General features: G+C 40.2%; 1 protein-coding gene across 1 annotated transcript in view; it reads left to right on the forward strand.

Annotated features, from left to right (window-relative positions):
• The window catches only part of CALU (calumenin), a 34,585-nt gene that overhangs the window by 2,960 nt on the left and 17,122 nt on the right, over positions 1-14,503 (forward strand). The window contains exon 2 of the mRNA XM_065401312.1: positions 8,954-9,191. Coding sequence (XP_065257384.1) covers positions 8,971-9,191 — 221 coding nt within the window. The 5' untranslated portion in view covers positions 8,954-8,970. The remainder of the gene's footprint in view (positions 1-8,953; positions 9,192-14,503) is intronic.

The raw sequence follows: 14,503 nt of genomic DNA on the forward strand, positions 1-14,503 counted from the left end.
AATCCAGGTTTTGTTAAAATATTATGTCCCTCACTTCTCACATTTATCTCCAGACTTCTTCCCCTTGTCCAGATCTATTCCGCCCCCAACAATCTTCTTCTATTCATTGAACTTTTTGAAACTTTGCACTTTTAGAGAGAGGTAAGGGATTGACGCTGTGTACACAAATTGGCAGAGGGACAATGGAGTTGAGGTCCGTTATTTCTCACCTCTATATATTTATTTAAAAACATTTTTGCTGTCAACAAGCATGTTACCTCTGGAGACACAAATCCACAGTTTGAGAACTGCAAAACTAAGCATCTCTGATGGTCTCTTCTAGACTGAGCACTGAGTCCCATTGGGTAGATAGAAAGATTAACCTAAATAATCTATACAGAAGCCCGTGGAACCCCATAAGATTGGGTCCCTAATCCATGAACTATTGGAACTCATTTACAAAACTTAAACGTTACATGAATATATTGTCTCATTATATAGAATTAGAATTTATAATCCTTATTCCATGATGAGATATCTTTCAGCTATAATTAATCTTAATTAAAACATCTTTAGATAGGTTTTTCCTCATAAAGCATTTTATAAAAAAAATCAATTTTTTTATTTAAAAAAAATCATTGATTTTTATCCACCCTGAAATGATTACGGTCCTGTCCATGCTACAACTTTACAGGTTAGAACCAACTGTTTCAGAATGTCGTTTGTGTCCACATACAGCATGGATGAAACTCTGCAATTTTGGCATCTAGCAGCATCATCCCTACCAGAAGACTAGTCTGACACATGGTTGTTTTCCTGTAACCAGTCTTGCAAATCTGTGGTTTTTGCGGGGGTTTTTCTGGTGTGGATAGGACAGTGTTTGGTTTTGCAGGTTTCCCTTTACACTCTGGTATGTCCTAACACAGAGAGCTGGGAGTATTATCTACGTGAAATGTTCTGTGTGCATGTCATTAGAGTGCTCTGAGTTTTCCCAGAAAATGCTGATTAATATAGGGTAGGCTGCATCTGAGGAGTGGGCTCATAGATGATTCAGGCATCTCTAAGGCAGAAAAACTTCAGTGGACACAATTCTGCTTCCGTCAGTGTAACAGGGTTCTATGAAACCACTACAAACTGGTTTCAAAACATAATTGTAATATGGAGACACCTTAATATGATGGTTACTCTCCACCTGAATACTGTGTTTGGTTCTGGTCATCCCAGCTCATAAGGTTCAGAGAAGGGCTATAAAATTGACTAGAAGCATGGAAAGACTTTTACATGAGGAGCAATTAAAAAGGTTAGGACAACTTAATTTAGAGAGTAGAAAAAATCATGGCACAAAACAGAGAAATATAAAAATGACATAGCATAGAGAAAGTAATTTGGCTGTTCCTGCTTAATCTTTCTCATAATACAAGAACACAGGGACATACAGCAAACAAAAAGCGACACATTTAAACCTTATAAAAGGAAATGCTTTTTCATGTGATGCTTAGTTAACCCATGGAATGAACTGAACAACAAGATACTGAGGTCAACAGCTTAGTAGGATTAGACACTTTAACAAAATTATGGATATTATTTGCATTAGGATAAATATTCATAAAAGATATAAACCCTCATGCTTCAGGAATTAAGCCAACTGCTAACTTCCTGAGGTTGGTGAAAAACTTCCTTTACCAGGAGGCGTTTCTGGAAATTTTCAGTTTCATTATAGAATATTTAAATTTTTCCCTGAAGCATCTGCTATTACATTTCTTGTGTTTGTAAGAGCTTTGAAAATGTAAAGCAGTATATAAGTACTAATAATTTTCATAACCATAATGTTTATGGCTGGAGCAGTGTTGTGAGACCTGAATTAGTGTTTGTAAAGCATTTTGAGATATTTACAGGCAGAACTTTTTGTTTAAAGTAGTACAGTTATGTTCCTTGATTAAAATATCAAAACTTGAAATAACGAACAATAATGTTGCAATTGCAGCATGGTCCCTAAATTAAATCAAACAGAACAATTGCATGAGAGTCTCAGTGGCAAGTCAGGTTTGCTGGGTGTTATCTCTTCAGAGTAGATATGTTCCTGCACTGTTAAGATGACAGACTGCCTGAATGCTTTATGTAGCTGAGGAATCCTAGTTTTAGGGTGATACATGTTTCTGTTGCAGAAGCTAGCTGAGAACTCCTGACATTCTTGGAGGTTTCCAGATGATGTTCCCCTCCCTCCTTCCAAATGTTCCAGCATTCAGCTTATCAAAAATGCTTCAACTAAAATACAACTTAAAGCTTTGTCTTTGTGGAAAGGAAATTTAATCCTTTATAATTAAGCTAATTTTTAGTCAGTCAGGTCTTCCTCTTACTAGTTATTTGCAATGACCCCTGTCAGGATTGGGGCCTCATTGTGATGGGAAACATTTCTGTGAAGAGCCCTGCTTCAGCAAGTTTACAATCTAAATTGAGACAAGATGTGAAGAGGGGGTGGGAGGGAGAGGGAAGACTAGGGTGACAGTACTTAGTTTTGTCTTGTTTTTTTAACCATCAGTGAACAAAAGATAAATCACTAACTGGCCACCTGCCTACCCACCATAATTTCCATGTTTGATCGTCTTGATTATATAGCGGTGAGGGAGGAAATGCTTTTATGCGTTTGTTTTCCATACAGACATATGAAGTGCAGTTAAATTTGATCAGAAAGTAGGTTGGTTGCCTTTCTAAATCTTACCTTCCTTCTCTGTTTGCTCCTTGTTCTGTTAGGCAGTCTTGGTTTAAGGCATTTATAGGAAACACAAGATTTGCTACATGGGATTCAACCGGGGGTCCATCAAATCCTGTAACTTGGCTCTGGCAACAGCCAGATGCTTCAGCAGAAAGTAAAAGAAACCCTACAATGAATAGTTTATGGAATAACCTATTCATAAAAGTTTCTTTCTTAACCTTGTTCATTTTGTGATCGATAAGAACATAAGAACATAAGAAAGGCCGTACTGGGTCAGACCAAAGGTCCATCTAGCCCAGTATCTGTCTACCGACAGTGGCCAATGCCAGGTGCCCCAGAGGGAGTGAACCTAACAGGCAATGATCAAGTGATCTCTCTCCTGCCATCCATCTCCATCCTCTGACGAACAGAGGCTAGGGACACCATTCTTACCCATCCTGGCTAATAGCCATTTATGGACTTAGCCACCATGAATTTATCCAGTCCCCTTTTAAACATTGTTATAGTCCTAGCCTTCACAACCTCCTCAGGTAAGGAGTTCCACAAGTTGACTGTGCGATTTAATGCCCTAAGCATAAGGGTTTACATTAATTAAGCAAAAACCCAACCCTTTTGCTGTGTAGCATACAGGGTTGATAAAAATTGATTTGTTTAAAAAAATCCTATTTTCTATTTAAATTGGATTTTTATAAAATTTAAATTAAATACAGGTTTATTTTTTAGAAACAAACCTATTTGCAATTGACAGCCTATATTAAGGCTTAAACTTACCATATATTAAAATCATTTAAATTAAACACAAAAAATAGTATTAAGCAGTACATGTTTACCACCAAGTTTTAAAGAAAGTCAGACCACTGAACTGATGGAAGTCAATGGCTGAGCACCTGGAACCGGAGTTTGCTGAAGTGCTAAACCAGCTTCTGACAGCAGTAGCTTCTGCTACAGGTACAGAGAGAATATTTTCTTCATTTCAGTTTATTCAGCTAATTCAGTTCAGTTACTACTAGTTCCTTCAAAATTAAGAAACCAATTGAGAGTTGAAAAAGCAGGAAAGCTTGTTTTCTTCTTCCAATCTGTGAATAAAAACCAGGTGTGATAGGATGAGATCTACTAGTTCTGAAATTTTGAAGGACATGGTGACCAGAAACCGTTAGTTCAATTCACTACCTATAGATAATATTTCTTTGTTTCATAAATCAGTTGTCTTGCATTTAAAATTATTTTTGATTATTCTTTTCTTATGTATCCAGCACATTTAAGGTACTTAAATTTTAAAAAATGCTGAGCTTGACACAAATCACAAGTAAAGAAATTTGTAAATAAGAAATACATCATTCACTATTTTCTAGCATAATAAATGTAAAAATTAAGAATCTGAATGAATGTAAATTAAGCTATATAATTGCTTAAATAAATGTATAGCTATAGTGTATCCTTCTGGTTAGCAAAAAGAAGCACCAAATTTAGCATAAAAATGTATATTTAATTGCAAATCAACATATTTTAATGGTTACTAACCAGTAAAAATCAAACTTTCTTTAAGAAAATAATTGAAGTACAAATAAACGATTAAAACTAATTATTTAAATCAAGGTTTTCTGCTTGCTGATTTAAATCATGATTAAAATCAGTCACTCAAATCACTTTGATTTAAATCAGTCTGTTCTGGTAACATAACTGTAGATGGTCGTATTATCCACAAATATCTAATTCTCTTGTAAACCTTCCTAAATCCCCAGGCTCAATGATACCTTGTGATAATGAAGTCATAGATTAATTATGAATTGTGTGTGTATGCGAGGGCACAATTAGTTATTTGCAGCCTTTAGTTTTCATTTAATGTCCCTTTGTTCCTGTATTATGAGTAATTAAATATGGGCTCCTCTTTTGCCTTCTCTTTACCATGCATTAAGCTGTATGTCCTCTGTAATATTCTTTCTTATACATCTCTCTAAGCAAAACAGTCCAAATCTTTGAAGTCTCACTATACCTTTATTTTATTCTGGCACTCTATTCTTCTAAAACGTCTCATAGATAAGAACCAGAACGTGAAGACATACCATGATTGATATATAGGCTTTGTAATTTATAACCACTGTATGTCTAGCCTCAATATCACAAGTTATAATGCGATCTGCTTTGAGACTGACAACTCCAAATACAGAGCTCTTGCTTAATAAGAATGGTGGAGCTCTTTGTCAGGGCTGCTTGTTCCATCTGTTTTAACTTCATATCCTCTGGGTGTGAATATTAGTTACATAGCAGGATTATCTTCATCTGATTATTTCTTCTGTCATAATAACCTTTAATCTCTTCCACGGCCTGGGAAACCTACATCTGTGTTGAATGTGGCATTGAATCTCATCCTAACAACTTCACAATGATTCATGTGCCAAACAGACTGCACAAATCCATTGGCTATTATTCCTTACTGTGTTATTTACATCATCTTAAACTAATATTTGTAATGTGGTTATGCTCCACTTAAACAACAGAAATACTGTGATGTTACAAGAAGACTCAAGTAACTGTTCAAGTATTTATTTATTTAACTTTTCCTACTTGTTTCACTTGCTTAAAGGATGGCAAACTTTCCTTGTTGTTGTTGGCTTTTTAACCTCTTGAAGTAGTTTAAACTAATGTGGGAGGCTTTTTTCATGACTCCTATTTCTGTGAAATAGAACTTAGTTTTATAAAGCTCTTCTTGCAGGACTTTACTCTTTATGTAAACGTCTCCACTTGTACCATAGTGGGTGAATGCAAGTGCCTAGGATTTAGATATTGGGTATATGCATGTTACCTACTCACACTTCTAAATACAAGTTATGACTAATTAAATCAGATAATCAAAGGAAATATTTGTGTGGGAGATGGGAGAGACAATTGCTTACCTGGGGAGACTAGAATAGTTTACCCTTCATGAGTCCACTTTTACGTAATATCTCTCTCCTAGAAAGATTTGGGGTGCGGGGAAGAGATGTGCATTTGTAATCTGATTCTAGGGTTTGAAGACTACTGAACTAACTGATCAGGATTCAAAATAAATAGTCTACAGTTGCTGTTACCTATTTGTATTGGATGTGTTGGGCTAAGGACAATTAGGGCTATGATGGCTGTAAAAAGTTGAATCTTCTTACTGCGTGAATCTAATAAATCAAACTTGAATATTTGAACTGTGCCAAGTTAAACATTAGCCTTCAATGTGTATTTGCACAACTCACAAGCCATTCATTGTCTTTTAATCCAGGCTGTGCATCGTTGTAGTACCTGTCTGCAATGTATTAGAGGGGTAGCCGTGTTAGTCTGGATCTGTAAAAAGCAACAGAGGGTCCTGTGGCACCTTTAAGACTAACAGATGTATTGGAGCATAAGCTTTCGTGGGTGAATACCCACTTCATCAGACGCATGTAATGGGATTTCCATTCCATACGGCTAAATGCAGTGCCTTGCATGGTGTCAAGTATCAGAGGGGTAGCCGTGTTAGTCTGGATCTGTAAAAAGCCTGTGCCACAGGACCCTCTGTTGCTAACACGGCTACCCCTCTGATACTTGACACCATGCAAGGCACTGCATTTAGCCGTATGGAATGGAAATCGCCATTACGTGCATCTGACGAAGTGGGCATTCACCCACGAAAGCTTATGTTCCAATACATCTGTTAGTCTTAAAGGTGCCACAGGACCTTCTGTTGCTGTCTGCAATGTATAGTTTCTAATTTGGCTGCAACCTTCAACTTGGTCACTTTTGGAGATAGCACCTATGTTTAATTTGGAGGCAGTAAAGTAGCATCGCGGTCAGGGATCGGCAACCTTTGGCACGCGGCCTGTCAGGGAAAGCCTCTGGCGGGCTAGGCTGGTTTGTTTACCTGCAGTGTCCGCAGGTTCGGCCGATCGCAGTTCCCACTGGCCGCAGTTCACCGTCCCAGGCCAATGGGGGCTGCGGGAAGCGGTGCAGGCCGAGGGATGTGCTGGCCGCCCTTCCTGCAGTCCCCATTGGCCTGGGAAGGCGAACCGCGGCCAGTGGGAGCTGCATTGGGCCGAACCTGCGGACGCTGCAGGTAAACAAACGGTCCCGGCCTGCCAGGGGCTTTTCCTGGTGGGCTGCGTGCCAAAGGTTGCCGATCCCTGATCTAGATCAATGGTGTCAAACCATAAGGCTGCGTGGGCAGGATGTGGCTTACATGGAATGTTAAAATCTTAGATTCTGCAGAATTTTGTTTGAAAAACAGTTTCTAGCTCTCGTGGTTGCCAAATTTGCTTTGTGAATAGCCACGTTGTCTTCCTGAGTCTGCAGACAGCCTGAAACAATTGTGCTCAGGTGTACCTCCCTGTCCCTATTAATCTAACTGGTGTGTTAACTCTAAAGCTTAATGATACAATTTTAAATGTCATCATTAACTAATTTGTTTCTGATCATTGCAGATGGCATAGGGAAAGAGTAGGAGTGAAACCATAGTGGGTGGATTTGGGAGTTACTTCAGTGAAGGAAATGCAGAAGGAAGAAAGGAGAAGCAATATAAAAACCCAGGAAGTGGGAGAGAAGTAGAGAAAGGAGGTTGGGGAACAATGCTCCTAAAAGTGAGAGTTTTCCCATTGAGTGATGCTGAATACAAGAAGTTACTGAACAAAAAATGTTAGTTTTCTATATTAACACTACATTCTACCATTAATCTTTGTGCAGACTTTACATTGACATCAGTAGGAATTCTGTTGTAGATCAAGAAGAGTATGTAGTCTTAAAATTTTCCCAAAACCACAGAAAACGATTTAAAGTGAAATTCAGCCCTCTGCACAGAATGAGTTTGACAATAGTGAACTAAGTGTTTGTCTGGAGGGCTGTACATCTTTGGGGTTTTGTTTTTGTTTTTATTCAATATTGCTGCACCTCCGATAGAGGTGATACTAATATAATTCCTCACATTTGAAAGAAATAGAGCATCTTTTTAATAGACGTTAAATATGGTGAATCATAGGATTAGATAGTATAACTTGATTGTGTTTTGATTTAGTCCTTAACACTGCAACTTTAAGGTAGTAATGTAGATTTTTGCTGCTGGTCCCCCAGGATTTATTAAGGGGGAAAAAATGATGGGGAGAATATCCTAGTTCTGTGACAGACAGGACCCAGGTGACAAAGGCCAGCTGTTGCCTCTCTGTCATTAGTGCACTATACATTTGTAGACTTATGGCTCAGCAACACCTAAAACTTAGATCAATCAAACTACGTTCCTCAGGGATGTGAAAAATTCACACACCCCAGAGATGTAGTTCTGTCGACCTAAGCTCTGGTGTAAGTACCAAGAGGTCGACGGAATAATTCTTCCATCAACTTAGCTATTGCCTCTGGGAAGGGTGGATTTACTACAGTGACCGAAAATAATTCTTCTGTTGCTGTAGCAAGTGTCTGTGCTGCAGTTATGCCACTATGACACTTGTAGTGTAGGACATATACTTAAAAAGCAACCATTTGCCAAAGGCTTAATATGTCTGTTTGTCTGGTAGGCGAAGGACCCAATCCTTAAATGGGATCCACTAATATTTAGACCCATTGACTTCAGTGGGATTCCTTATGTCTGCAAGACAATTGTATATCCTGCTGATGGGCATGATATAAAAACTTAAACAAAACAGAACAAACCTGTATGAGATAACGGTTAACCAAGACTTGTCAATTTTAAATATTAATAACTTTAAAATTATTGACCCAACTGACTTCAAACTTGGCTCAAATTGTTTAGGTCTAATTGTGAGCTACAAAATAAGACAAGCTTATAAGAAATTGGCTCTAATTTAAAAGGCATGGACAATTGATATGAACAAACCAGTTTTGAAGATTGCAGACTTAATTTGTGGTGTGTGCATGCATGCATAACACACTTGTGTGCACCTGGAAACACAGCAAAAAATTGTGCATGTTCAGTATGCAATTTTCAAACTCCCATAACTTCAAACAGATTCAGTTGTATTTTTTAAACCATGTGAAGACACTAGTTGTGGACTTGACAACAAAGGTCTTGGAAGAGCCTTGCTGAAGGCAGATCTGTGGGGTGTTGTTGAGAGCCTCGGAGGGGGCCATATTGAAATGCAGTGGCTGCTTGTAATCTGTGGGTGAGTAAGGCAGAACAAAATGAAAAGTTGGGCAGAAATTCCGGGTGTCTGGATTCATCCATCCTTCATTATTAAACACAGAAAATTGAATCTGAATGAGTATCTTGGGAGAAGCAAACCCCTAAATGACTTTTCTGTTAATATCCCAAAGGTTCATCTTGAATCGTCATGACCATTCAGCAGTTTCTTGTGTACCTATCGCTCTGTGCGGTCTGTGTCCTGACCAAACCCACGGACAAGAAGGACCGTGTTCACCATGACCCGCAACTCAGTGACAAAGTCCATGATGATGCACAGAACTTTGAGTACGACCATGATGCTTTCCTTGGTGCAGATGAGGCCAAAACCTTTGACCAGCTGACACCAGAGGAGAGCAAGGAGAGACTTGGGTAAGGAAATTAACTAGCTTTTTACTTCATGTGAGAAGAACTACCTCACACTTTTACTCATCTGGAATTTTGCAAAATAGTTTTCCCATTCTTTGAAGTGTAATCCTAAAAGTCAAGTATATTGATATTTCTTCTGTACCAGATGACTGGTACAAATGTTCTAAATTTAAAACTATAAATGGGGTTCAGAAGTCAGTAGTGGCTCAAATGTGACTTGCAAGCCAAAAGTAGCCTTGCGAAGTTATAGGTTGTCTGCAGCACTTCTCATCTTTAATATGGAGCTGTTTCTTTATAGGTCTCATCATGCAATATGGTCTCGCCTCTCATATCCAATTAAAATATTGCATGCTGGGCTAAGTTCCCTCTAAGTTGTGTGGCCACGCAGCAGCCTATTAAGATGCCTCTCCCCAGCCCAGCCCCGGACCTGCTGTGGCTGGCGGGAGAGGCGCCCCTTCCCCAGCTCCCAACCCAGCCCAGCCCCAGACCTGCCACGGCCAGTGGGGAGAGGCACCCCTCCCCGATCCCCAACCCAGACCTGCTACAGCCGGAGGAGAGGCATCTGTCCCGTGGCCCCAGCCCCGGAACTGCTGCAGCGGGGAGAGGTGCCTCCCCCTTTTCCCCCCAGGTGCTGCTGCAGGGAGAGGGAACTGGGGGGAGTCCTCTCTCCCTGGTGCAGCCTGCACCCCAAACCCCTCATCCCTGGCCCTACCCCAGAGCCCGCACCCCAGCCAGAGCCCTCACCCCCCTCCCACTCCAACCCTCTGTCCCAGCCCTCATCCCTGGCCCCACCCCCAGCCGGAGTCCTCACCTGCCTGCACTGTAACCCTGAGCCCCTCTTCCCTGGCCCCACCCCAGAGCCCGCACCCCCAGCCGGAGTCCTCACCTGCCCGCACCCCAACCCTCTGCCCCAGCCCTGAGCCCCCTCCCACATTCCGAACCCCTCGGGCCCACCCCCGCCACATGAATTTTGTTATGTGCCCCAATATGGAGGTGGTGTGTCACATGCATCACTTCCATATTGGTTTACATAACAAAATTCATTCCGCATGCGTGTGGGGAAGAATTGGAGGGAACACTGATGCTGGGCTTATAATATCCAAGAGCCTAGTGAGCTACAGATCAGTACAATGTCTAAATCAAAATAAATATCTTTGCTGTTTGCTCAACTCCATACAGTTTAAGGTAACTGGGTGCTGGCAAGCTGCCATTATTTGAACAAAGCTTGGCTTCTATCTTAAGGGAAAACTAAAACCCCCTGGCAGCGGCTGGGCTCTCTAGCCATATTAATTCCCATCTAGGAGGCAACTGCTGCACAAAAAACACACCCATTGGCACAAGCTAGTGAAAATAGCATACTTTTTAATTAACTTTTTGTCTTACTACTTTCACTCTAATTGGCTCCCATTGCTAACGCCAGGATATGACCTTGAGAAGGATACAGTAAGAGCTTCGGCATAGCAGGGCATTCCCTTCTGTCCAAGTGTCACATAGCTGCACCTGTCACCACTGTGGTTTATATTTGGCTTTACACTTTGAAGCATAAGCCTACCCAGCACTAAAAGCTGTTGTTGAAGTGGCTCTTGTGAGTGCCCCACCTATGACACCTCCACACACAGCCTTCCTAACTTGCCAGATGCTCTAATATAACATTTTTCAGCTTTATTTTAGGGACTATATCAAGTTAAAAACTGTAAAACTTACATAAATGTCTTTATGGTATTAACACTAAAATTATTACAACAGAAACTGCTTTTTGCAATTTAGTTTTCACTTCGTTTTTTTCCCTCAGCTTGGCAATTAATTAGGCCAATCAATTTCACTTTTTAATTCTCATGCACAATTCTTGCTTCATAAATGTAAGAAGGTGCTCTGTATACAGACAAGACAGGCCTCCTGCCCCAAAATGCTTCGAAGTGACACAAACAAAAGCAAATGCAGGACAACTGGTTTTTGAGACATTACTGAGGTGACGATATGTGCCCTATGCTTTGCACAAAGATGGAATGTTCATGTTGCAGGGACTGACTGGAGAAAGATTTAAGTCCAAATTAAACTAGTGATTGGCACTTAAAAAAACTTTTCTGTAAGACTTGGCAAAGACTTCCTTTTTATAAAAGAGTGAATTTCAAGAATAAACTACCTGAGTGTGTCTACGTGAAATACTTGTTTTAGTTCTTCGGACTGGTGCCATTTTTGTTTGGAAAAACTAATACGTAGCACCCTTTTTGTAAGTTTCCTTGTTTTTAAAATCCTAGTATGACGTTATTGCACATTAGGTCACCTTCATTGTATTTTTCTTCTGTTCTCCATCTCAGTTCCTCCAGGTTCCTAAAGGAATCCTGATGGTAGGAACATAGGCATTGTCATATTGTATCAGCCAATGGTCCATTTAGAGAGACAAGGTGGGTGAGGTAATATCTATTGTTGGACCAACTTCTCTCTAATTTCCTGGGCCTGACACAGCTACAATTACGAGGCATTCAGTGATCCATTTTAGTCTAGTTTTCTGTCCCTATCACTAATACCATATGCTTCAGATGAAGGTGTGTTTTCTTAAAAATTGACAGTTCTATAGTAGCATGTCTATGGAGTAAGTTTTTCCTCACTTTAAAATATACACCCACAACCTCAAGTGCTTGTTACAATCATACTCTTTCAGGCTGAGGAAGATTAGATTAGAAGATTATTGAAGGAGGGATCAGGGGTTGCCTTTGTTTGACATGAGAAAATGATTGCCTCCTGCCTGGAATTCATATGTTTCCTCTCTGTGGCACACTTGGCTCAAGGAGCAAAAGACTGCCTTGGAAATCACACCTGGTGTTCACTGTGCCAACCAACATTTTTTCATAATTTCCAAAGTGCTTGGCTCCCAGTGTTGCTGAGGCAATGAATGAATGATTTTTTTTCAGAATGCAAGTTGCTCTTCATGCTTGTGTAACAAGCTTTTCTTGGGCTGTCAGTTGTAAAATTAAACAAGCTTGTTTTTATTGCTTTTGTGAAGAAAGTGTTCTAGTGGGAAAGATCAAGAGGTTCTCTTCTAGTGCATGAGCATGTGCAAGAGAAATGTGCAGCTCAGAAAACTGGTTACAGAATGCAGAGATATGCAAGAGATCCTCTTCTCAAGTTGCTTTGCTTTTCTAACCTTTAGGTTTCATCATTGCTTTGCATTTTAATTGCACAGTTCTGCTAAGTTATTGGCTAGAAAAAGCTGGCAATGGGAAGAGTGGCGACTAGGGTAAAATTTTACCCCTTAAAAATGTCAGAATGGGTATTTGAACCCACCCCTCCCTCTGACATGCCATTTTCCCTTGTTTTACATGTGAAAGGCGCTTTCATCGCTCTTTTTGAATCTGAACTGGGATTGTGCTTGGTCAGTCATAACACACGACTAAACCGGATTCTTGTGGCTGGCATGTTCGTGTGTGTCTGCTGTTGAAAGAGCACAGCCTTCGGAGTTGAGAAGGCTCTTGCTCCAGAGCTTTTACAGCACTGCTTTTGGCTGTTCCCTGAAGTCACTGGCTTTCCAGTGATCTTCACATTGTCAACTGAACTGGAGTTCACCCTGTGATTAGAGCCACATGCTGTTCTTCTAGACTCCACGGCTGTATTTGGAGCAGGTCCATGTGTTCTGCCTGAGCTGAAAGTGAATGGAGTGTTGACTCCAGGAGCATTCCCTACGCTGCCAGACATGGGGCAATGAGGGGCGTGCTGAGGAAATGGGATCCCGATGAGGCCTGTCCTTCCCAGCAGGCAGGGCATTAGAGGTGGGAAAGAAAGGAATGCATCAGAGTTGTAAGGAATCACAAAATAACTGAAGCATCGTGTCTTAATTGTGCTGTGATGCATTGCACTGTGCATCACTATGTAATGAAGCTGCGTTTTCCTTATGGCTATGAAGAGTTCCATGACTCATGTTTTTAAAATATCCACGACTTCTGATTTGGGAGCCTTGCCCATAGGTAGCTGGATGTGATACCAAATAATGGAACCATCTTTACCCAAAGCCTTAATAGCTGCCCGAGTTAAAACTTATTCTACTGGGGAGGCTCAGAGCACAAACTCTTGTAAAGTAGGGCTACTGACCTGTCATGGACTCCAGTGTGGATGAACTAAAACTATTAGTAAAATGGTTGTAAACTATTATTGAAAAAGTAAGATTTTGATTAAAATATTGTATCAGATGTCTGACTTTTTCTGTAAAACCATGCTTTTTACCTTTTGTCCTGACAATCCTGTGACTTGGCATATCCTATCACAAACCACTAGCCCTAGTGACGATGCAACATCCTTAGGCAAGTAGAACATCAGGGCCTTATGCAGCTGCTATTTAACAGCTCTCTGCAACTCCATTCAGTGACTTCATTCTTAGATTCCTTAAGGCTGAGTGCCTCTGACAGGATGATTAAAAAATGATTCTAGGCTGGACCAATATTGCTGGAATTCTAGGAACCAACCAAATGGCACAAACCTGACAGTTAGACGCTCCAAAGTGTAGAGCAGAGGCCCACCACCTCTTGGATAAATTGCACTGCAAGCTGTTCGACAGCTTCATCTACAAAAATGAGTCCCTGATACAAAGCTATTCTGGTAAGTTAGTTTTACTTCCATTAAAGTAGGTGGAAAGTCTCCCACTAGGAGCTGAATTAGGCCCTTAATATCCCCTCTAGCCAAAAGCTTATGAAGACTAATGTTCATAATTTCCAGAAGGAATATAGTAGATGATACGCTGAGTGTTGTATGACTTATGAGGTTAAACAATGGATGCAGCGTTGCTAGTTTTAGACCAGCGACAGAGCAAATCTACTAGTATGTTTTGTATGGACACTGAATCCACATATTGTTCATAAAACACTAGTGTGTTGTTTATCCAATTTATGCTTCTTCAGGGAGGGGAAGTCAGTCGCTTGCAACATGTTCATTATCATTGGAAAGTGTTATCACAGAAGTTTAAGTGTCTCATACTTCTTCTTCACAGCTATGTCAGTGTTTATGGGCCTGTTATCTATATACTTTCTAGACCGCTGATACTGATTACACCTGTAGAGAGTGGAGTTGATGTGATGTTTATAAATGAAATGGCTGAGAACGTTTAGGATTGTACCATGCTGTCTGCACAAGTCTGTCTGCATGAAAGAATAGAAATGTTATAATGGAGTTCAGTTGTCACCCCCTCCCACAGATAGTAAACAGTGTCTTGCTGGAGGTATTATTACACTCAAATATTATAGTAGCTTTTAATATATGAAATTTAAATGTCATTACTTCAAAGTGGCTAGCTTAAACTATACTTTGTTACCTTTTTGTTAAACGAG

Source organism: Emys orbicularis, chromosome 1, assembly GCF_028017835.1.
Source record: "Emys orbicularis isolate rEmyOrb1 chromosome 1, rEmyOrb1.hap1, whole genome shotgun sequence".
NCBI classification, from domain to species: domain Eukaryota; kingdom Metazoa; phylum Chordata; order Testudines; family Emydidae; genus Emys; species Emys orbicularis.